Genomic DNA, 25,375 nt, shown 5'->3' with positions numbered 1-25,375 from the left:
CACGCAAACACCCAGCTTAGCTGGCTCATTGAATGTGTACTGGTAAAACAGAAGTTCATAAGTACCCTTAACATCACTCCAGCTGAAAGCCGGCCCCACCAGGCACACCGTAGTACCCTGAGATGCAAGAGCAAGACAGCGTTTCTCAATGATGGGCAAGCGTTCGAAGCGTGATGACGTGGGTGCTGTTGACCACTGGGGTTCAGTTCTCCCACACTTGTACACACTGGAGCAGGTGTGATCACATTTAATGAAATCAACCCTAGATCCCACTTCTCCAAACCCCCCAGAACCCACATCACAGCAAATCATCTCAGCCTGTGTGACTGCAGAGAAAACCACGGTTACAAGCTGGATGCAAGGCCAGTATGTCTGCCCAGTCTGTAGGCAGCTGCCACTCAACGAGGGGGCAGCAACAGGTACCACCAGTGGAAAGCGGTCCACTTGCCTCCAAGACCTCTGTAAATACAGCGCTGAGCTTGAGCTGCTTTTGAACAGGTAAGCTACCTGCATACAAGATTGGGATAGCCACAGCTCTCTGAAGGATTGGCTTTCCCTTTTCCATATTTCAAGGATCCTCTTTTTACCTCTTTTCAGCTTCCTTAGTCAGAACCAGGAAGGGTGAAGCGGTGGCATCCCTAGCCAGCGTTAACAGGACGTGACTGTGCCCTGAGTCACCATCCTTTCTCCTCAGTTGGAGGTGGCTGCTCGCACCTGGATCACCAGACACCTACGGCAATACTCATCAAGACAGACAGACTGCTTTCCAAGCTTGCTCTTCAGAGGCTGCAGGAAGCAACCTTCACATTAAACAGTTGTAACTTTGTATTCTCCCAGTATCTTCACAACCAAAAGGACTGAAGACCTCCAATACGTGCTCAAAATCCAAAGAATAATAGAGCAGTTTTCTGATGAAGTACCTGAGCCACCAGGATCTAGCTGAAGCCCTACTTACAGTCCAAGAAATTAAAAAGTTAACCCATACAGCTGCAGAATACGACTAAATACCCAATTATTGTTCTTTATTTTAGAATAAAAACTTACCATGTTTTAATAATCTCCAGCGAGATGTATTTCATGGGAACTGGAAACCATTCAGATTACATGAACCAAATGAACACCCCTGTTACACGAGTCTGTGTGCCTATGAGTAGAACTGAGGTGCCTCAGCTGAGCGAGCTCTCTGCCAGTACCGTAGTCTCATCTTCCATCTTGACACACATTACATCAGAGGCTTCACCGAGGGATTCCCCTGCCCATCTAAGGGCAGTCAGTAGCAAAGATGCCCAGCAGACCCACATTCCAACAGATGCAACATCCTACGTATCTGACAAAGCCATTCAGTTCTCACCAAAGAAATATCCCAGAAGCACTCGTTCTGCTGGAATTACTCCAGTATTTGTTTCTTCATCACTGGGGGAAGCATCAGTTTGGGACAAACAATTTTTTACCGCTCTCTCTAGATTTGAAGCGTGGAACACCATGTAAGTCAACAGAGATTTTTTTTGCTATTTGTCCACTAAGTCTCCTCCTGAGCAGGGGCGCGGACGTGCTAAGGCCCACCCTCGCTCACTGCATAAGCAGCCTTTCACGTAAAGTCATAAGGGAGATTGTCAGTAATTTGTTATTGGCTGGGACATAATTAAGGAGTGTATAAACATGGTACTACCTTGCAGGCGCACCATGGCAGCAACTTCAAATTTACCGTTTAAACAGATGGATGAGAGCCCTTTAAATCTGCAGGTATTGGAAACTAAGGAAGAATTACAATTCAGAGAAGTCTGAAGAGGAAGGACGTACAATTGCTGCAACACGGAGCACAGCGACACCGATGCCTGGCCAACCCAAGTCTGCAAGTGCAATTAAAAAAATCACTCTGAGGTTGCTGCAGGCGACATTTTCACTTACGTGCCGTTACAATAATTATGAAGTGGAAAAAACTGAGCAATAAATGTCTATTACAATGCCCAGCTACGGTTGGATTACAGTCAAGTTCTACAACAGAAAAACTGCCACTCAACTGTGACTGCTACAGAAACAACAGGAAAACCAAACGCCTTTAATGTCCCACCTAACGAGCCTGTAATATTGATACTGAATCTTTAAGAATGAGCAAACCTTTTTGCTCACCGCTCTCCATCTATAGCATTACTCAGAAATAAGCTAATTCAGCGTTTGCCTCCTTGGCCTAAGAAAAAGCGCTCTGCGCCAGTATTTGGGAGACAGGAATTCGAGATGAAGTTACTGGTGGACGTTAGGTGTGATCTCTGCTACCAACAGCATCCTACGAAGAGCAGCTAGGCAGACATATTTAACACTTTTTTTATGCTTTTTTTTTTTTTTTTCCCTCTCCAAAAAACCCAAACATCTAATGCATCTGGTAGAATGTTTTAATGTTAACTCCGATTTGAACTTTTTAAACAGAGAAACGGAAGAGAGGCAAGTCACCTAGGCTCTGACACCAGGACTTACCATAGCCTGGGGTGGAACCATGCTTACTTAAACCACACCCTGGGGCGGATTCAAACCCCGCAGCGATCAGGGAGGACACTGCCCTTCCTCAAACCGCCCAAACTTGCTGAAAACTACGTAAGCGACCCAGTAAACGTCCTTCGCCTGAGTCAGCACAAAGCAGAGCTCCAGAGCTGCGTCCGATTCACAGTGCAGGTTAAAGACTGTGGGATTGAAGGGCGGCCTGGGTGACAGCCTGCGGGTGTCCGGGCCCCAGGACACACGTAACGCCTGCGCAGCCCCAGCTCACGCTCACACCCCGCGTCCCAGCCCCCCTCTCCCTGGGTTTGCACGCAGAGCTGGTGGGGCACTGCTTCACCCCAGCACCCGCAGGAGGAGAGGTCAGCGGGCTGTGAACTCCATTGGTCCAAAGTAATCAGGTAAAGAGGTTCCAATTTTAAAATACGTTTTTAATTGATTCATTAACTATTAACTTGTCTTCTACTGCAATAAAACAGCGTGGCAGGTTATTCGGATATTGTGGAGTACTGAGATCTGGAGTTAGGCTGAATGAAAGACTATGTACAATACAAATCGGCTTTCTGTTCTGTTGTAAATTTATTCTCGTATTTTTTACCATTTATTCATCCCAAAAGACATATTGCATACTTGGAACATTTTAAAATAAGAGCCACTATATTATTCAAGACGAGCAGTCTTGTCACATCAAAACTGATGACATACCCAATAAAAGTATTTTCCAGAGCAAGAACTCCTTACAAGAAATATAAATAGAATATGAACTTCATAAACGATCTAGCACAAAAAGATTAAAATAGTAAATCCATTCCATACTGAAGGCAGTACTTTACCCCTCATAGTATGTGTGTGGTGTTTCTAAAAAAAAATCAGTTTCCTAACAGAGCGTACTGAAACAAATACGGGCTAGCTTTTGGATAGGTTTTATCGCAATAGAACAGAATGAACTGATCACTTAACCCTTTTCTCTGAAGTTACTGATTAATATGATCAGGTAAGAAAAAGTTACTTTTAGTTTAACCCAAGCTTTGGATTTGTTCATCTTCATCAGACACAAGGAAGAGATGACATGCTTGGAAGCACATCCCCATTTTTAATATATCACCTGACATAACGTCCTGCTTTCGGCTGGTAGCTGGTATAGTGCTGTGTGTGGGATTTAGCATGAGAATAATGTTCATAACACACTGATGGCTTAGCCGTTGCTGAGCAGTGCTTACGCTAAATCAAGGACTTTTCAGCTTCTCATGCTCTACTGACTGAGAGGGCTGGAGGTGCAGAAGGAGCCGGGAGGGGGCACAGCCAGGGGGGCTGACCCCGACGGGCCCAAGGGCTGTCCCATACCCTATGGCGTCGTGCCCAGTATAGGAACTGGGGGGAAAGCTGGCCAGGGGGCCACTGCTCGGGGACCGGCTGGGCATCCATCAGTGGGCAGTGAGGAATTGCATTGTGTATCACTTGCTTTGCATATTCTTTTATTATTATTATTTTATTTCAATTATTAAACTGTCCTTATCTCAACCCATGGGTTTTCTCACTTTTAGTCTTCCGATTCTCTCCCGGGGGGAGCAAGCAAGCGGCCGGATGAGGCTCAGTTGCCAGCTGGGGTTAAACCACGACACATAATAAAAGAATTACATCTCCATACTAAGATCTCCATTCCCATGGTTGAAAATTATTTAATTGAGAATCTCAATTACATCTCCATTCTCATGGTTGCTAAATGCAAGTAATCACGATCTATCTTACCACATGCAAGCGCAATCTCAGCCCAGCGATGTAGACACATGCACGCACCCCCTCGGTGCGTTAGAAGTGTTACATTTCCAGCACTGGGAATAATGCTGACCCAAACTGAGTAGAATGAAAAATTTAAACATAGTCACATGAATGATTTAGAATTAGAAATGCCTTATAGAGGGAAGCAGTGATAACAGGCAACAACGTGATAGGGCTGAGGGAAGACAGTAAAATGTACGATCTCGGGACAAGGACGGGTTTCGCTTCACCTTAAGATCTAAGCAAACCATGGAGTAAACTACGGGAAGCAATCAGTACAGAATGCAAGGATGTAGAACAAATCATGCCTGTCAACACATTTTAAAATAAAATTTCGCTTTTATAGGTTTAAAAAAATGTCGATAAGTATTGGTGCTATTAAACCAAGACTTCTGTAAATCATTTGACATTCCAATAACAGTGATCACTACCCTACTATCACTGTAACTAATAATTCAGATTAAAAACCAGCTGAGAGATTGCAACAGCTAAGTGCAGGAATTATTGTATGAATGTTTTCCTTACTGTCCTGCAGGGTTTTGGCTCACTACTGTTTGACAGTGTATGATCAATAATCTAGAAAAGCTTCAGTAGTCATCCCTGTTAAAACTTGAAGGGAAAAAAACCCAAAACATTGATAAAGTGCTGAATGGTAATGGGAACAGGTTGCTGCCTTGGACTGCTTGCCTACAGCAGTTTTTACCAAACAATATTGCAAAGTCAGATACCACAGGGCCGGGGTGATGCAAGCAATGCACAGATTGGATTCACAAGGTTCAAATCCAAAGGCTAAAAGTCAGTGAATCCCCAAAAGGGTTCTGGCAGACAGAGCAGGATATAAAGCTTATTATCTATTTATACGATGTCAGTAAGGTCATTAGTGTAAGGACATGTTCTGTTCTGGCATTTACTCTTCAAAAAAGAACATTCAGAACATTAGAAATAGTTTAAAAAGCTGACAACAAAAGCTAGAGGGATGAAGAAAAAAATTAAGAAATTCAATCCATTCATACAAAGTAAGATTGGAAGGTATTTTGATTGTGGCCTGTGAAATCCCTGGATCAGGACAACATTTGCAGCAGTAGAACATCCTCCAAGAGAGATATATTGAAATCTAATGGTTGGGAGCCAAAGTCAGATGAACTCAAACACAGGGTTGGGTTTTGGTTTTTTTTTGTTTTTGTTTTTGTTTTTTTTTTGAGGACAGCAGTTGCTCAAGTAACTTACCTATAGAGGTTGACCGATTCTTTTTCTGAAGTTCTTAAAGCAAGACTTCTTTTTTTCTAAAATACATGCTTAACTTCTTGACATTACGCTTCTGATGTCAAAATCAAGTCAGTGAAGTTTTACGACTGTGATATCCAGAAAAGCGATCAGATACGGGTTCCCTCTACCGTTACCACAAATGGAAATGCGAGCCTCTGATGGCCCTTACCACTGTTTCAATTGCTAATTTGCCTTCTACTTCTGGGAGCCTTTAGTCCAATACTGGTAGCACCCACTGGTTTTAAAACAGTAGCGGGTGCAACCCTCTCTCCCAGCAGAAGAACCTGGCTCTGTGGGCAAACCTTTGCTCACTAGTTTGAAGGAGTTGGCACAAACTAACAAACCAGGAAGGCGGGGAGAACTGGGAGACCCATACGGCAGCCCAAGTCCTCACCACAGGAGGAAGAAAGAAATTCTGTGTCCAGAAGCACAGGCAAAGAGGGACTGGGATAGGCAAATTAGCTGGATCCGAGGAATTCAATGCAGCATTTGCTGGAAGCAATCCCCCTTCAGATCCAGAGGTATACGCTTGAGAGGCAGAGAGAGAGAATATGGCTTCTAATTCTTTCATATGACCAACTGCTATATTAATGGAGACTCAAAATCTTGAGACAGTTGCTGATGAAATACTAACGGTGGATGAAAAGCCAGAAGGCAAAAAAGGCCCCTGGTGGAAAGCGGCCAGCCCCAGTGGCAGAGCCAGTGCCAACTACAGCGGCTTCCCAAAAGCCGTTGTGGTGACCTGGTGTTTTAAAGCACTCAGATGCTGCTGGTGGAATGAATCTTGGCAGTGGATTTGTCATGGAGAAGATTCAAGCTGAAGAAATGATTCTTGCAAGTGGTAGAACCCTGCAGATTAAGGCAGGAGACATTCAAAATCTTATGTAAAGCACACTGAAAATTTGAACAGGTAACGTAATTCAGAAGACTTGATTAGAAAAATAACTTAGGAACATACCCCAAGAATACACGCACAGATGATTACCTTTGCTTCAGCCATCGGTCATTTGACACTAAGTCTCACTAAGACTGTTTTACAAGAAAACTTTGCAATATATTGTGCAGGCTCACGATTCTCCACTTAGCACCAAAAAAATCCAGAGATTCTGCAAGAAGGATCAGGCTAAGACTCTGGAAGAAGACATTTAGTTCAGCTACAAGGAACAGGAAAATTACACTATATTTTCTATATATATTGTGTGTATATATATATATTTTTTTTTTTTTTAAAGGAAGGCCTGCTGCTGTAGTCCCCGTGTAGGTAGAATTCTTTTAGAATTTAAAGAAAGGTGCCTCAGTCAGGACATCAGGACAAAACTGAAGAAGTGTTCAGATATTTTATTATATTAAATCTTCCAGATTGAACTAGCAACTGATAAAACAGCTCTCAGACTAATTTTTCTAGCATGAGGAACCTTTTTAAAACCTCAGACTTCAGTGCAAGCTCAGAGCACTTATTTTACAAGTAGACTTAGAGCATTTTACACATTTGTGAAAAGCTGCTCTTGTCACAGTAACTCCAAGGCTTAGCTAAATCAAGCCTCAACTAAAAAGAACCTACGTATGAATGTAAAAGAGCACACACACTTACTGTAAACAAACGCAACAAAAACCAGAGAGGTTTGTGCATAGGGTGCTTGCAAAATAACTCCGCTTGCTGCTTTGGTATCAAAGCACTGAAGGAACAGCAACTTCCCAGTTATCCAATCCTTCTCCAGGGATTCTCACAACGAACGAGTGAACTGTGCATTTTAGTTCATTCTTGATCATTTTGAACATGCAAATGTCAAGAGCTCCTGGGAAGGGCACTGCATTAGGGAACCACAGGTATACTTGTAAGCACAAACCCCCATGCAACGTGTGCTATGCACCTGAGTATGCAACATAAATATGCACACATGCACATAATTAAATTAGAAATCTTTCTCCTTTCATACAGCCATGTTGAGTCTCAAATTCAGCTCTCTGATGCTCTAAAGATTTCTGAGAACACAATGTTTGTCTTTAATACAAGAACAAACTCAAGCCGCAGGCAGCGTTGCTCAGTATGGGGCACCCACTGGCAGCGTGGGCCCACCCCGAGCTTGGTCCCAGGGAACTCAGCACCTTCCCCGCTGTCAGCCACAGGGACCCCTGCTCCAGGCTCCACTCCACCTCCTCACACCACGTCTACATGCTACCGGCAGGGAGGAGGGAACGGAATCAACTGGGAAAGAAACAGTAGCTGGAAGAGGGACAAATAGGGAGTTCAAGATGCTAAAGAAGAGAGGAGGCAGCATCGGGCTCCCTTCCCCGAGAAGGGCTTTCCACTATCGCCCCGCTATCTGCAGCCACTGCTCCTCCGATCTCACACGCCCTGCCACGGGCACGACCCACCCTCCAGCTGTGAGCGCTTCCCCCCATGGCAGTAACGCTCCCAAGCCTTTCACGGCTCTCTCCTCCCCCCTTTCTTTCTGAAAACCACGGCAAGGAGAGAGATCAGCTAGACAAAAACTTAAACCAGTGCGAATGTGAAATACAAGGTAAAAAAAGCCTTTTGCTATTACTGGACATGCTGCAGTCATTGTGCCTGGTAACTGTGGCAATATTTAGTGCAAAAGAAACTTAGCATGAATCTTTTGTTTTTAAATGACATTCAACTCAAACATGCATAGGGAGAGTAAAGTTATTTTATTAAATCATGCACATCACGTGTGTTAGTGCAAATAGTTTAATCTGTACTCCAGAAATTCTATTGTAATTTTATATCTTTACAAAATAGATTTAAAACAATTATTTACTTTAAAAAAATGTAATTCTGAAGTTAAGCATTTCAGAACAATATTTGCAATATCCTATATACAAGAGGTACTAAGTACCACTGGCATACGAGTGTTCTGTGGTTGGGTGGCTTCCTGCAACTGAAAAGGATGAAATGAACGAACTAAATGACAATATTTATTTTCTACAAGTCCCTTGTGGACTATTTTTTCCAACTAATAATCCTCCCATTAGCAAATCCCATGTAACTTAAGATAGAACCTTTAATTAAAGGACAATGACCCTTAAAACCTCACAAAGTAAATTATACGCTAAATTTCTATTTAAATATTTAAACTATCTGTCGATTGCCATAACATTTTTAAAGCCAATTCAATTGCTGAGATTACCTCCCTATTTTGAAGTTTCCTTTAGCAGAGCCATTTTACTTTACCATTCTTTAGCATAATATTTAAGTCTTTAATAAACTTTTTTGACAGAACTGTTGAGCTGAACAAGACAACTACAGTCTACATTTAATTCAGCACTAACTACAGTGATTCCCACCAAAAGTCAGCAAATAGCAATAGTTATAGTACTTAGATAAGGAAAATAAACTTTGTAATGGGGACCACTGCATCATACTTACAGCCATGTGATGAGGATGCACAAAATGCTACTACCAAATTAAAATCATCCTGACCTGACAATACATCATCAGGTATATGATCCCAATTTTGTAGTATTTTATGTATCTTAGATTTTTTTCAGCTAATCACAGATGTACTGTAGCAGTTCTCTTAATAAAGTTACGTCAACAAAAGCTTATCTAAAGAGCTTCTCCAGCTCAAGTCAGAAAGTATCAAATGACTGAAAAAATAAATTGATACATGTGGTATGTGAGAGAGTATTCATACTTTTAAAGAATGCATCTCTTTAAATATATGAAATTTAATAAATTACATTCAAACTAAAGTTAACGTAAGTTGAATCACTGCACTATGTCCATCAAATGACCAAGTACTTGCTCCCAGAAATACCTTAGTTCACTCAAGAACACACACATACGTACACTCGCACACGCGCACACTAAATACTCTAGGCTGGTCTTCACCATCAATATCTCTATCTCTTTAAGGCTGGACATGAATTGTGTTTATTCCCAAAAATCATTAATAAAGCAATCCTTATTGAAGAAAAATATGCTTCCTTCAAAAGGCGTGGTAAGAGAAGTTTTCTTAAGTCTTGTTCCCAACAGCTCAGTGACTAACAGCAAGTAAAATGGTATACTAGTTTTTGTTTGGGTTTTTTTTTTTTAAAAAAAAGAAAGAAAAAAACCATACTGAAAGGCACTGAGCACACTGCATCTGTTTTCCAAGTATCTGCAAGGTTACTTGGCTTGGGTGTCCAAATCAGAAAGGTGTTTTTCCTTTTAAATCTGGCAATCAGATTCTAAAGTAAGTGTCCGCAACGCTAGCCATTATAAATAATTTGGTACCAAGAAGCCTACTTTAGGCCACCATTATAGTATTCAGAATCCCAACATACTAATTTAAAACTTGCATGAAATTGTAAGCAAAAATATTGCTCACAGTATGATGAATCACAATTTTATTCCCTCTTTATAGACAGATACATTTTATACAGTTTAAAGCAAATGACCCTACTGCTGTTCTCACGCAGAGCTGTGCTGTATTAAGAGGTAAAAAGGAAGAGAATTAATCTGTTTTCCCTCAGTATATGAATGTTGCCAGCTTCTAAAGGGAGGACGGTGTATGGATTCAACAACAGTTCTCATGGAGAAGCTCTGGTTAGGCCTGGGTACAGCACCACGGCTGTTACAGCAACCAAAGCTGCCATCACAGGCATCCAAGGCCATTGTCTCTGTGTGGAGAGAAAAAAAACAACAATATCATATTTGTTCTAATTCATACTAATCAGTTTAACCCCGTGGTTCCTGAAAGTCCTGAGTACCTGTTGATAGGCATCACTAAAGCGTTACCCATGAGCCCTCCTGCAGGCTAGTCCTGACTCAGAGCCTCACCGTAACCCCTGTTTCGCTAGCAAAGGGAACTCCGCAACTCGTCATGACTGAGGATCATCAGGAGAACTTTTGGCAGTTCCGTATTTCCAGCTTCATTGCTGTATGCACCTCAAAGAAATCGGCTATTAAACACGTGAGGGCTTAAGATGCTTAAAACATTGCTTGTGCCAAGTAATCGCTAGACACAGGTTTACGCAGTACTGACATCTTTAACTTAGCTTTTGAATGTTTAAATCCAGATCTATGAAGTTAGTTCGTAGCAGATCCTAACAACATCATTTCAAACGGATTGTCACAACATTTCATGACAACAATAGCATTTTAAGAGGAGGACACACTGAGAGACGTTAGAGAAAATGCAAGCTGAGAGTTCAGAATACAAACCAACCACCTATTTCTCATCTTGTCTTTTTTTCCATCTTCTTCATAGCAATAATGAGAAAAACTAAAGCGTTCAGAGCCAGAGAGGAATTTCTTAGTCCATAAATAGGAACCAAAGCTTGTTGATTTTTATTGTTATTTAGAGGCAAACTCTTCATTTTTCATAGTTAATTAAGCAATTAAGTTTTCTTACAGGCCCTAGCATCGCAGCATTGTGCAAAAGGTAGCCCATTTGCTAAAGACAAACTGAGACCAAGTCAGAAGAGGCACATCCAGAACCAGTTAGAATGGAATTCATTGTTAGAATTAAAGGAAACACACAGATGTTAAATGATTAGTTGATTGCTCAGCTCATCAGTACCCACAGAATGGCATATTAAATGAAGGGTTTGCTTCAGGTAAAGAAATACCTGTGAGCATTTCACCATGCACTATTTTATACAGAAATGGCACACACAGGTGAGAGGGACAAACATACATTGACTGAACAGTAGTGCTTGTACCTTTCGCTACCACAATGGGCCGTAACACCAATACAGGAAAGCCAGGATTAGGCCGATGAATACGGCTGGGACGGGTTGTAATATGGAAGGCTAAAGAAGGGAAGGGATATTAAAAATCACTTTGTGCTACAAATCAATCAGGTAAAGATGATTTAGAGAGGGGAAAATAAGTCAGTGAGTTTTGTTTTTACTGAAACGTATTAAAGACATCTAACACAATACAGCATTATCTAATCTGGTATACAATGTTAGTACACCATTCTACTCAAATGAACAGGGATGCTTAAAAATAAAGGGAATAAGCAGAAAATGTTCTAAGAAACCTCTTGTCACAACGTGGAATTTGGCACTTAAAAACAATACAAATCTTGAACTGATTTGCTTGTATCTTATTTATAGTTGGTTTTAGTTTTTCTAAGTGATAAGAAATCCCATCTGGATTTCTTAAGGCAAAAAGACTCACACCAGATATTGAATTTGTCAGCTACTTCTTCATTCCTTGCAAGTTAGCCTTTCCCATTTTCCATCACCAGCCTCCAGGAAAAACCATCTCTCTCCTCCATTAGCGAATCAATTACAGCTATGTCCACAGGCAAACCCAGCAGTTCAGAGATTTCTGTGAGATTGTAACGTGACTGTACAATCAACACCAAGCTACTATAAAGCAGGGAAGTACATTTCTATGAGAGACCCCAGGAAGATCAGCATCTCCGGCAGGTCATCGGCCTTGCGACCAAGTGCAATTCTGAAAATCGACCAAATGTTGCAGCTGGGCCCAGCTACCAGCTGGCAAGATTGCAGGGTTCGTTCAGCTTATGGCCTCGTTAGAACCACCTGCACGTTTTCTCAACTACATTCAATTAACTGTAAACTACTTTACTTCACATTCTGGATGGACATGGCTCTATCCTTAATATGATAAATGAAAAGCAAAAAAGGACTTAATTTCTTTTCAAGCTGTCCTTGGAAGAAATCTGCTTTCTCTCTATCCTAGCCTATATATTCGTGCACACACACAGACACACAGAGGTTAAGTTCAAACCATGCTAAATATTCTCTTAAGAACTTTTTTGTGCTGAAGCCACCTTGATTTTGTTCAGTCAAATAAATAAATAATAAATTCATGTTTGAAGACTTTCTAAAACATTATGAGTCATAAATAAAATCTCATCCTGTAGAAGTCACTTAATCATAGAACCTCCAACATGGTTCAAAACAGGAATCTTGGAAGGTCTTCTAGTCTCTGCCATTCAATTCAAATTTGTTTTAATCAAGGCAAATATTTAATAGACAAATGATGTGTAACTATTAGAGTCATTTTCATGCAGGATTATTTTTGCGTCATTGGTGTCACAAGTCAGAGTGCCATCTTCCCACAGAAAGCACGCTGATAGAAATAATCACAGCAGTGTTCAAAAAAGTGCCGAAGTTTAAGTCAACCAGAGCAGCTAATGTTCTCAAACCATTCACGTAAACAAATCTGTCATATAAAGCGCATCAGGAAATAATCAGTGACTACAAGCATGCAAGCACAAGTAGTACACCACACTGCTAAGCGTGTCAGAGCACAATTGTTTTTTTTAAAGTAAAACTTAAGTACAAAAACTTAATATTTAAATGATATCCCAAATGGAGTACAGAAGCCTTGTCTTTTCTAACATTTGTTAGTTCACTGAACAATTCTATGGATTTTTTTTTTTTTTTTTAAGTTATACGCATTGATGGCTGTGACATCTTGGCAAATGAAATAGATGATAAATATCGACCACATTAAACAAAACTGCCTCCAAACAATTCAATTTTCCCCCTCATGAACTTATCGATCTATAACAAATCTCCTTATTGTCGAGGAGCATTTAACCAGGTGCTTCACAAAAAATGGGCATCTTGTATTAGAATATGAAGATATGCAAACTCAGATACAGATGGGCTGCAAAAAGGAACAAATCCCCCAGTGGGAAGTCACTTTCTGTGGGACACCGTCCTTGGGAATTAAGTAGCAGATAATGATTCCAGCATAAGGGGACAATGGTACTTGAAAAATCTGGCCTTGGAGCTCAGCCCAGTATCCATGATGCTTCAAATAATCCACCAGATAGCTATGTTTTACATTACTGATTGCAAGTAATGCTTGCTTGAACAGCAAGCTTGTCCTGCAAGTCCTTATACGGTTGGATGCTCTTTATCATACCTTAACCTCCAGGCTCCAACTGTCATAACTAACTCCTCCTCTGGAAGCAGATTTTGGCAACTGCTGTGGTTCCTGATTTCATTTAAATACTCACCTCAAATTTTTCCTAAAATTTCCCTTACCTTGCACGCTTTTCCACTTTCACAAGGTGCTCCCATTCCCTTCACAGTATTTCTTCTACTTCTACTCTACTCTATTTCTTCCCCTTTTTCCACTGATCGTTTTAATCCTGAGGTTAATGTTTTTAACAGAGCAGAAAAATCTCACATTCACAATTATTTATTCAGTGTGATTTCTTCTACTAGAATGGGAGTTTTTTGGTTGTTTGTTTTTGACTTCTGCCTACTGTAGTAACTCGGTATCATCTGAGCATTGCGGAAGAATTCTAAGCAGGAAAAGAGGTTCTAAGGGAATTATAACATCGTATTCCTGAAAACATGGCTGAAAAAAAGTGAGAAGGGCTCTGAATTCTTTACATCTTTGACAGCTCTATTATGTTAGAGGTTTACATTCAGTAAATTGGCTATGGCAAGAGTATTAACGGAAACTTTGGGCATCTAGCAGCCAGCTGACTTTAGAGGATGGTACCTGTAGAACTTTCTTCATAGTCAGAGAAACAGTTTTCTAGAAGGCTATTATGGAGCATCCGTTACCCTCCTGTTTTGTACTGTCCACTACAGGAGTTGTTCACCCTGCACTGATCATAGAGGCAGTACAGGAAGACAATAAACGGGTTATCCCAGGGTAGTAAGGTATCTAAAATAAGGCTATGACCACCTTATAATGTGTCTGCCGCACCCATAACATTTGGAGGATTTCAGAAGTCTCAGTATAAAAAAAAGTTGTCCCTAGCTATAAATTCAGTTCTAGTGATACAACCTCTCAAATTAATTGCAACAGAAAAGAATATTTTCATTAGTGAATAGAAAGGACAGTTCAACTGCACCGTTTAAAGCATGAGCTGACCAGGGATAACCACTGTTAAGAAGCATGAGCAAGAGTAAGGAGGGAACATCTGGTGTAATAAACACTAATAAAATAAAAGCATCTTGAAAAAGGTCGCTTAATTCGTCTGGATACGGGTTTCTCAGCTTTTACCCATTTATTTTTCTCTGAAATCAAAATGTTTTGCTTAGTTCTGGTTCACTAGTATTTAAGCCAGATGTTTTCAAGAGAGCAGGTATCTAAGGCCGTATTTAAAACTGTCACACAACTTGCATGCATAATCGTAACAGTGTAATGGCCTGCAAATTTGCACGGGTAGTACCAGAATGGAATTTTGCATATAATATGCTACACAGCCTTTTTTTTTTTTTTTTTTTTTTTAAAGTCCGTCCTTTTTCGTTTGACACATACTCCCTCAATCAACAGAACTGCCAGTGTCATAACCCTACTTCCCCACATATTTTGACAGACTTACGTTGTTTCCTTTTTCTTGTAGCAGCTTCAGGTTTTCTTTACATTGTTTGAGCTCTTCTGCGAGTGACTGATTTTCTTGTTCAGCCACCTCATACTTCGCCTTCAGCTCTGAGAGCACAGTCTGTGTTCTTTCATACTAAAGACAAAGAGAAAACAGTCTGCGGACCCCTGGACACCCAACACATGTTTACATTTGCTTAGTGCACGGCTTCCTTTCCTGTCACCTGCCTAGAGAAACTCACCTTGGATCAGTACACCCTCTTTTCATAAAAGCGGGGTAGAAAAAAAAAAAAAAAAAAAATCTTAGTTTAGATCATCTTTTTTTCTAAATGAAGATTTTGTCCCTGACTTTGAAGGGGTGAGATTACTTTAAAAAAAGGAAATATGAAGTAAATTCATCTCTCCTGCCAAACAATTACTTATTATCATATTGGAAAGGACTGTGAAAACTATGAAGACAAAACAAGAAACAGGGGAACAAGGAGTCCTTTACATTTAAATAATGGTCTTGCATCTAGGCTGTAGTTTAAATACCTACACCAATGAAACAGATGCAAAAACCGACATTCTGTATGAGTAAGACAAATGCTTTTCCCACACAGCAAACTCAAACGTAAGAGTAAGAAAGGCATTAAAAAATATTATGCCTTATTGCAATAATTCCATAATCCTCAGTGTGGGTCAAGTACAAATAATACTGGGTCAATGTGTCTCATGTTCCTACAGTATGGGCAGCTTGTCCTTTTTCAAACTCATTCAGTTTTTTCTATAGATCACAAGCTTTCTAGTAGTCCTCATGACAGGGATTAGTAAGGACAGAACCAATGACTTTCAGTACTGGCATTTACTACAAACTGAAGAGATTAGGCATCTTTAGAAGTACATCTGATCACAAAAACACAGATTAACAAGACTGGGTTTTTCAAATTCTGAAAACGGTAAGGAATGTGACATGGATGAATTAATGCCAATGCAGAGAAAAGGCCTGCAAAAGAAATTAAAAGCAGTGACTGGGGAAAACTTCACTCAAAATGCTCATAAGAGAAAGCAAGTAATTGTTGGAGGCTATGGCCTTCTTCCAGACATAACCTTCAGAGGCTAGGCAGATGAAATACATGCTCAAAATGCCAGCTTTTCCTTATGCACTTGCTAATCATCTTCAGCGGCCTAGTGATCCAGTAAGATGAAAGGAGATCTTTGTAAAGAATGTGTAGTCCCATTGTCAAATAGAAGAGTTAAAAATCTAACTAGGAAGATCATACTGACTAAAAAGAATTCATTTTGATTCATAACAGCTAATGAAACTCTATACCACGATGTTCAGGAAGACTCCGAAAAAGGGTTTACCTGTCCTGAACAGCTTAAAAGTAAATTCCCTAAGGTAACGCACAAAAGCAAACTTTAGAAGTTCTCAAAACACACGCAAGTCATTTTATCTGAAATCTTCCTTTTTAGGTTTAACCCCCAGTTTATATACTGTTAGCTACCATAGAAGTACTTGCAATAAAAGTATGAAAAATTTTCATTACTAGAAATCGTATATTTTTCCTTTCCTTTTAGCTTAAAGGTCAAAGCCATTGGGCATTATATTCTCTCAAAACAGAAATAATGTTTCGTGTTACCTCTTTCTGAACATCTTTTGCTTGACTCTCAGCTTCGCTGAGTTGGTTTTTTAGACTAGCTGCATCCCGTTGATGTTTTTCTCTCAAAGATCCCATCTGATTTTCAAGTTCCTTTCGAGACATTTCAAGAACACTTATATCGCTGGTTAGCGCTAAACTCTGTTTCTGAGAGCTGAAAAACAAAATCCAATTGATTCCTCATGTTTTAAATTTAAACAAACAAGAGATTTTTTAAAGCACTTTTCATCCTCCGAAGCTTCACACATTGTTTTTATCTAATAAGGAAATATCAGCTTAGAGCAACCACAGAAGTGCAGATCATCACTGTCTCCCTATACAAAGTGCTGACACAAAAGGCTGCCTGTAGTCTTGCTTTTAAATACATGGGCATAGCTTAGTGTGTATAATTAGTCATAATCTATAATTTAAATAATTAATCATTCATAATTTTTAGTTTCTTCTTTTACTTTTTATTATTTACTAAGTATTTATTATATACTCCAAAGTATTTTGAAATAAATTTGTAACAAGAAGTAGTCTGTCCAAGGCTGTGAGAAGTATTTCACTTATTTGCACACATACTGCTTTGCCTACTCCAGCTGCATAAGCTAAAAGCTAGTATACTCTTCAAGTGTTTAGTAAAATTGTGTAATAGTCACAAAAAGCTCTAAATTAAGCCATTACAAACTTCAGTGTAATAACCAAGTAGTGTTAATTTGTGCCTGTGCAAGACAAAAAAAAATAAGGGAGCGATCTTGCATATCTCCATTATGCAAATCCTGTATTTGCTTGCGGGACCTTCCGTATGAAAAAATACAAGTGGAAATCAGGGCATGATGGAACAAAAAAGAAAGGTTTGATTCCTGTAAAATAACATATTACTTCTATAAATGTTTTACTGTGGGAAATTTCCATTTTTTCAGTTAGATCTTACAACAGTGAGGAAGTCAGAAGAAAAAAAAATAGGTATCTAAGCATGATGGTAAAATTCAGATCTGCAACAAAAAAGTTGCTGTCCCATATTTACTTTATGAATTAAATTCCAATATCTGAAACTGAAAAACAACATAATAATGGCAGATGGAGGGATAAGAGGGGGAAGTTTCTTCCAGGCAGAAGATTTAGATAGCCTTTAGCAATGTCATATGCTCAAATAGCAAAAGAAATACAGTAAAATACAAATACTCCTGCACTCTAAAATCCCTCTCAAAAGATATTATGGCACTTGAGATAAAAAGATTTGTATTTTTCTGTTAAGCAAAATACGATACAGAATACTGTTTCTGCCCATCATTACACTTTATAATGTGACAGGCTTCCATGAGACACCACACCATCTGAGAATCATTTTCCAGCCCTGAAGGCTGAGAAAATTTTAGGTTTGGAAATCTATGTGGTTTATTATCTTTTAAGTAGAAGGATAACTGTTAAGCCTAAATACTTCCACAACGCGCACTTCCAAGTCCTTATTAAAAGCAGCAAAGTAAGTCAGGTTACCTTATGACGATATAACACGACTGATAAGTAATACAGAAGCATTTGCAAACTAGAAAAAAATAGCTTGGTATAACAATTTGGCATGAAAGTGTGTTCTGCCCAATATTATGATACAAATAAAATTTCAACACATTTACTGAAACACCATCAGAAATTTAGTAGCAATTTTGGGAAGAAAAAACAACAACAAAACAACCTCTTCAGCTACTACGATACCTTCCTAGACAAAACCATTGCGCCCTTACCTAGAAAGCTCCTTCTCTTGGCGTTGAAGTTCAGATGTAAGCAAATTGTTTTCCTTCCTTAGTGTAACACATTCATCTTCCAGAGCACTCCACTCCGCCTTCAACTTTTCAAGTTCACCTGCAACGAATAAAATTTAATTGAATTGAATAAAATTATTTCATGACTGCTTCAAGGATCACCAGCTAATAAATGGAGGAAAAGCTGGTATCAGTTGTAAATCTCAAATATATTTGATTATAATCTTGTCACATGAATTCTCTCAGAAGCACCTATAAAACATTACCATATCTTCTTCTGTTATGAGGTTTGTATGCCATTAAACAAGCTAGTGCTTTTTTTATGTGAGCTTTTTCTAAGGCACAAAGGAGCAGAATACAGTCCGTTTCTGGGTCTGCTCCAGTATTTTAGAAAACAGTGACAGAAAAGCGTACTTGAAGAAAATGATTTCCACGACTTGAAAATAGCAAACAACGAGAATCACTAGATACCATGCCTCTGCTACAAGGAACAGAATGTTTAAAGCAATAACTAAAGGGTGAAAATGAGACCTTTGGAAAAAAATCAGTCCCTGGTAAAACAGATAAAAATGAATCTTACACGTGTTTTAGTAATACAATGACAGAGACTGGAGTCTGAACTGGAAAAAGGCTTCTCTGGCAACCTCACAAAGATTAACTGATTCAGAATTTAAAGCATATTTTACATATGCCAGTTTCTCTTTGGCATGTACAATGTTTCAGCGTGAGCTTTTGAACTCTATTAGCAGATTCTCCAAGACCTGAAGCTATAGGCCTGGAGCAGTGGCTCTCAACCAGTCCTCATGAGATGTGGGTGCATTACAGGTAAAGGGAAACACAAATGAATGAGCCTAAAAAGCCCTATGCTGGCTCAGCACAACATATTTTTATATCTCTACATCAAGTCCCCAGAATAAAGCTTTAATTTTAAATTTATTTTGACATTTTTATGTTAAAAATGAGATGGTATCAACCGTTTTATTAAGCCATAAAATACAGTTATTTGTCTCAAGTGAAGCTTTGCTAGAAAAATTAAAAGGTCAGAAGCTACCCATTTACAGACTTAAATTATACAGAAGTTACACAAGTCCCTTGGGAAATCTGTAGCAATATCAACCCCTCAAGCAGCACAAATCTTCCTATCTTTTCTAAGTGGAATTATACTCGGTCTACTTTTGATATCAAAGGGTACCTAAGCTCATTTAGGCATAATTGACAATTACTATTTAATGAAGTATACAAAACAGCTTTTGTGACACTACAAGCTTTGATACACATATATAAATACACACATATGTGTTTATATATAGACACAGTAAATGACTACAGACACACAGACATATAGCGATTTGAATAACTGACATTCATCAGACTGAGAAGGGTGCTACTGCTAGCACTGGTCTGCGACATCCTTCTAAACAAGTACCTTTTAAGCGAGTAGTCTCTTCCTTCTGCTGATCCTCACACTGCTGACACCTGAGCTGAAAGCTGGCTTGCAGACTGACAATTTCTTTTTCATAATCTGAGGCATCCTTCCGCCACCGCTCAAGCTCTGCTCGCACTGTTTGCAGCTCGTCTTGCAATGCAGAAATATCTGTATCTCGTTCTGATGCTGCCTTTTCTGCTACTTGTTGAAGTGACAGAATCTCATTTTGAGCACTGACTAGTTCATTTCGAGTGCTTGAAATTTCATTCTCCTTTTCCTCACGGAGATTCTCAATATCTTCTTGTAACCTTCGCAACTGAGCTGGAAAGCATACATTAATGTTAATATTTTTAAAAACTGTATTTACAGAAAATCTAAAAAAACATAACTCCCTTTTTCAACTTCTTGATGTTTAATAGGACTAAAGAATCCTAATGCAATTGAAAAAGACACTAATCCTGCCAAATGCTGCACCCTTAAAGAGACCTGTACGTGGGGTCGTGTATTACAGAGGGATGAAAGACAAAAGAATTATGGCTGGACAAAGCTTTCCTAGACAGGGTTGTGTTACGTGCGTGATACTAAAGCAACTGTCCAAAATCTGAAACAAAGACTGAGATCAAACTTCACTGTAAGCAAAACAAGTATTACAGAACAAGGACACTGCAGGGTTCGAGGACAAGAGGAAAAGCAAGAAAGCCGTGACAAGCCAAACAGTTGCAAAGCTACACTGGAAACGTTTGCCTGTTCAGCAGTTAACTCGTGATGCCTACAAACGTTTGAGGCACAGAGTCCAACTTCTACTCCAGCCTCAACATGTAGTAAGGGAAATAAAAATGACTTTACTTCTTTGCAAAAAGCATTTTTCAAAGCACAAGATGCATTTTGAATTGAAAGGGACAGCTACACCAAATAAACTGCACTATAGGAAGTCCTTTAGCATTTGCAGTTTACTGTAAATGTGCAGCAGTCACATACATGCTAAGTTATTTCACATTTCTACACGAAGCAAATCTTATAAATTATTCCCATTCAAAACTGTTTCATTACTAGACACATCTCTGAGCACAACTATTTTTCATAGACACACAGGCAAATAGAATCCGATGCGAACAGCTGGAAAATAAAAGTGCAGCATGAAAGAAAGAACAAAATGATAATTAAAACCCTGATTGATGGAAGCAAAGTGTTTCATTTGCTCAGTGTTTCTGTTTTGCTGTTTAAAGAACACCTATCAGAGTTCACATGTATTTCATTGATTTTTAACATTGGAAAAAGCAATTACTAAATTAACAAAGAATTGCTCTGAGAAGCAAAGTGCAAAGTTCTTAACATCACTTGAAAACCTAATATAAGATACTGTAGAGGGTCAGAATTACACATTTGAATTTATATGTTTCAGAAGTAAAGGGCAAAAAAGGACAGTGGAAAGCACGGGGAAGATAACCAAGGCTGAGTAACCTTCATAGATTTCTTGTATTTATTTTTGTTCTCTCAATCCATTACAGAAGATGACATGGAGAATGTGAGCGAGCTGTGCCGTAAACTGATATAGCATAAAAACTACTCAAGAGAGACTTGCACTTTCATGACAACTATACTTGATGTTTTTCAGTAGCTCCATCTACCGTAATATAGGTCGAATTCATATACAGGTACAATCTAGAAACTTTGCTGTTAGTTGATGGACAGTGAAGAAGAAAAATGCAACTTTTTTCCCCTCCTCTAAACAGGCTCCAGCAAGACATTTAGCTCATTAGATAAACTGAAGACCCTATGAATTACCCAATTCCACACTCTGGAGGAAAAAGAGAGCATGAGAAAAAAACATGATAGTTTTTATATATTGTAATACATAAAAGCTATTATAGACAACAGTAAGTTAGATTTCACAGCCATTCTGTATAAGATGAAACAGTCTATCTGTTCCATAACAAAGACATTTGTAGCATGATGGATTTTTAAATATATGTGAGCAACATGAGGCTTACTACCACCTCATTTGTTTGGAAATAGTTTCTACAGGGTTATACTAACAGAAGAGCAAACAAAGCAGTAGATGAGAATGACCTGACAGTGATACAACACATTAACAGTTGCCGTTGCATGTAGCCTTACAGCAGAAGCCTACCAAACCAATACGCTAGGAAACCACATGTTTCTAAAACACCAAGAACTACAGCTTGCTAACACAGCAGGTGCCCATTAATTAGCAAAGGAGTGATTTTTTCAAACCGTATCTTCCTGATACTATTTTCTTTATCAAGCCAAGCTCAATTCCTGCTCCTCAGTAATGGCAGTATTTCACATAAAATTGTTATTTTCCTTCTGTGTGCATTGCTGATAAACAACTCTCCCTTTAAATGTTCAGGCGTGAAAACAAGCATGGTATGACTGAAAATCTGAACACGTACAAGTGCTTCTAAAGTTTGGTGGAGTTGTAGAAATAACTTACACAGAAAAATTACTACCAAAAATATTGGAATGGTTTCTGAAGCACTGGATATAATTTGAAAGGGCAATTAGAAAGAAAACTTCCATTACATCTCTTATTTACGTAAGCCATTACCTCATCTAAACTGAATGCTTCGCTTTTTTTTTTTTTTAAATAAGTAATGACAAGTTACTTGAATTTCCTTTCTTTACCTATCTGTTCATCTAAAGAACTTCACACGTAGAGACAGGATCTCGGTTGTTTCTGTGGCACCTTCTCTTCTCTATGATAAACACACAAAGCCATGTCTCACTGGCTGGCCTAAAACATTCATTCCATGAAAATACTTTAAGAAATGTTACTGCATGAAGCTGCCAGGATTTTTTTTCTCCACTACAGTTCCTAAAGGCTGCCAAGAGAGAATCCCGACATCCTGACAACTCTTCAAGTTGTGAGATGTGTCGCACCCTAGAAGTCTGGGAAGCAGCAAGCATCCAACAAACATCAGAACGTTTTGAACGACCATGGAGAGAGAAGAGGAGGAAACACAAGCAAGACCTCACTGGAGAAGGGTTCAGGAGACAAAAGAGCACTGAACTGACAGAGGTATCTCGCAGTTAAGTTTGGCTCTGTCAAGCTTCTACTCTGATTCCCTTTTATTGAGAGGGGGAAAAAAAAAAAAGATTTCTTTTTTCTGCATAGAAATAAGTATCAAATCCTAATTTCTAACTTTTGCTACAGTATTTTTTACTTGGAGAATTTTCATTATTAGCAGGACAAGATTCAAAATCAAATTGCTCCTCTTGTTCTGAAGATGAGCATCATGCAAGCTCCTCTTTCTTACAGGCGCAACGGCAGAACACACAAGTATTCTTTGCTGACATTCAGATAAACCAGCGCTATTATATAAGCTTCTCAGTGTAACTGCTATACGACAGGTACCACATTCCACAACAAACTACCACCCGTAAAGTTATTTGCTAAAGCTGTTTTGATTACCTAAGAAAGCGAGGCTTGTTAGTCCATCTGCCTGTCCGCTCATCTGCCTTCCAACCATTTTTGGGTCCGAAACAAATGATATGCTGACAAAGATACCAAGGTATGAAGCTCCTACAAGTTTCATCACAATCGATGACTGAGTAGATGTTCAAACTAATGCTTGCTCTAAGGAAGAGTCATAATATAACCCTTTATTGATTTTAAGGCTAGACAGCCTCTTGACCAATATGCTCACTCATGTGCTCAGGCTGACGAGTTAACGTGATACAGAATACATGGCACAGAAGTCAGGTAAACCACGGGATTCCATTCTGCTATAATTATTTTGGACTGAAAAGAGCATGATTGGTCATACTGTTTTTTCAAAAAGCATAGACAGTGTCCCCGTTGCAGAAATCTTACTGCGTGCTCCGAGGTTGGATGTAAATCTGGAATGACTGAAATTTATTTAAGGGGATTCCACCAATGAAGTGAAAAGACTGAGTAGCACAAAGATGACTAAACCTTCTGAGTTATTTGAAGATAATAGTCACAGTAAGAATCCCTGAATCATTCAAAGCTGAGAAGGACGGAAGAGAGAGGAAGGAGAAGAGACATCTGTTACAGATGACGTCTTTTGCATTTTCTAAGTTATGATGAGAACCATAGGAATTGACAAGAAACATTTCACAGTAAAATTCAAAGATGTGGTGAAAGAAATCAGGTTTAAAACATATACTCAATTAGCATTTTCCTTTATTAACGCTTATGACGCCACAGAAACAGTCAAAGCTATATATTTTCCCTAAAAGAGTGAGGTGAAAAAAGAAAATTTCCTACCTTGCAGAACATTTATTTGCTTGTTAGATTCTTCAACTTGCACTCGATATGCTTTTCTCTCTTCTTCCAATAGCGCTATAAATGAAAGTGAATATGTGCCCAAAAGTTTTTGTTAGTAAGAAGTATTTCAGCTCTGTAATTAATTTGTCACAACTTCCCCTTAACTGAAAAGATTGAAACAGTCATATTATTTCAGGAAGTTATCCAAGCTAGTAACTGTGTAAGTAGTTTAATAAAAAGTTAATATTAAAACATCATTCCATTATTGTGGTAGTATTATAATTAATTTGAAATTAATATAATCTGTTGCCTGATCCAAAAACTCCACATGTGCTAAATGCAAACTGGTGTGGGAGGGGAAAAAAAGAAAAAAAAAAAGCTGTAAATACACTCCATAAAGAACACTGAACAACAGGCAATTAAACTGCACTATACCATATCCTGTCAAAACCAACCCCCGGGTTGCTGAGGATAATGATACAGCTACATATCCGATAGCATGATCTAAACAAAGAACTACCACCGAATACATTAAATTACGTGCATTATCTGACTGAAATACAGATGAATCAATACCTGCAGATGACTATATAAGGATGAAATATATGGAGTTCAAGTATGTATTCAAATACTATGAAAAGATGTCGGTCTACCTTGAACAAAAATCTGACTGTATATAGAGTTTAGGAAAAAACCAAAAGTTTCTGACATTCTCTGCAGGAGATGTGAATGCTATGAAACAAATTTATCTAACAGACAGTCAGCAAAACTGGACCCCCTTTTAAGACTACCTGATAAATACAATTTTAATGGATACCTGACACAACCAAGTTGATCTGGGTCTCACCTTGAAGTTCAAAGCATTTTTGTTTACTTGTCCTAGCTAGCTCTTGGGCTTCAATCAGCTCCTTGTGCAGTTGCTGAATTTCTTGCTTAGCCTCAGTCTCTGATTGTGCACCCTGCGATTCATCTGATAAAAGAACATCTTCTTTAAATCATAAATTTGTACAACAGTTTAATTTGCACTGCCAGGTGATGACTGGTGACTTTTTATTCAAATCATTCAAAGTTAGTTAAAGTAAACTCAAAATTAGATTAGGTAAATATTAGCAAAAATATTAATATACTTTTACAAGGAGGAAAACATACGCAAACTTTAAAACATTCATTATATGTAACATGCAGTATAAAACAAAACCAAACAAGAATGAGAGAGCTTTTAAAGACACTGTATGGATCGGCAAGGATTCCTGGATTGACGAAAACGAAGTAACAACAGGCATAAGACAATCCTTGACTGTGGTTACAACTGGTCTATTTGTGAAAGGAAGCTACTCTAACCTTCTCTCCTAGCACGCTCTCATCAGCGCCGATCCTGCACCCCTGCCACCCAAGCCCTGCTCCTGACGGCAGGCACCAGCCCGGCCCGCAGCGCACCCGCGCGCAGCCGGACCCAGCCTGGGACCGCGGCTGCTTGGTGCCAGCCAGCTGCAAGAGCCTGCG

The 25,375-nt window shown here is 39.1% G+C and overlaps 1 protein-coding gene across 46 annotated transcripts in view; it reads right to left on the bottom strand.

Moving 5' to 3' along the window:
- Window positions 1-8,186: 8,186 nt before the first annotated feature.
- SLMAP (sarcolemma associated protein) overlaps window positions 8,187-25,375 on the bottom strand; it is an 87,429-nt gene continuing 70,240 nt past the window's right edge. For 19 of the 46 annotated variants that reach the window (XM_087742921.1, XM_087742935.1, XM_087742936.1 and 16 more), the window contains 7 exons: window positions 24,690-24,857; window positions 23,873-23,947; window positions 19,621-19,941; window positions 18,177-18,294; window positions 16,435-16,606; window positions 14,814-14,948; window positions 8,187-10,158 (listed from right to left, as the gene is read on the bottom strand). In XM_087742921.1, the coding sequence (XP_087599047.1) occupies window positions 10,069-10,158; window positions 14,814-14,948; window positions 16,435-16,606; window positions 18,177-18,294; window positions 19,621-19,941; window positions 23,873-23,947; window positions 24,690-24,857 (1,079 nt within the window). In that variant the 3' untranslated portion in view covers window positions 8,187-10,068. Of the gene's footprint in view, window positions 10,159-11,202; window positions 11,293-14,813; window positions 14,949-16,434; window positions 16,607-18,176; window positions 18,295-19,620; window positions 19,942-23,872; window positions 23,948-24,689; window positions 24,858-25,375 lie in introns of all 46 variants that reach the window. The other 27 variants (XM_087742930.1, XM_087742934.1, XM_087742946.1 and 24 more) reach the window with 7 other exon arrangements.

The sequence above is a fragment of the Nipponia nippon genome, unplaced genomic scaffold, assembly GCF_047370975.1.
Source record: "Nipponia nippon isolate SJK-2023a ecotype South Korea unplaced genomic scaffold, ASM4737097v1 scaffold_9, whole genome shotgun sequence".
In the NCBI taxonomy this organism is placed as follows: Eukaryota; Metazoa; Chordata; class Aves; order Pelecaniformes; family Threskiornithidae; genus Nipponia; species Nipponia nippon.
Note: the sequence above shows the minus strand (reverse complement) of the source record. Positions and strands in the feature narration are given on the sequence as shown.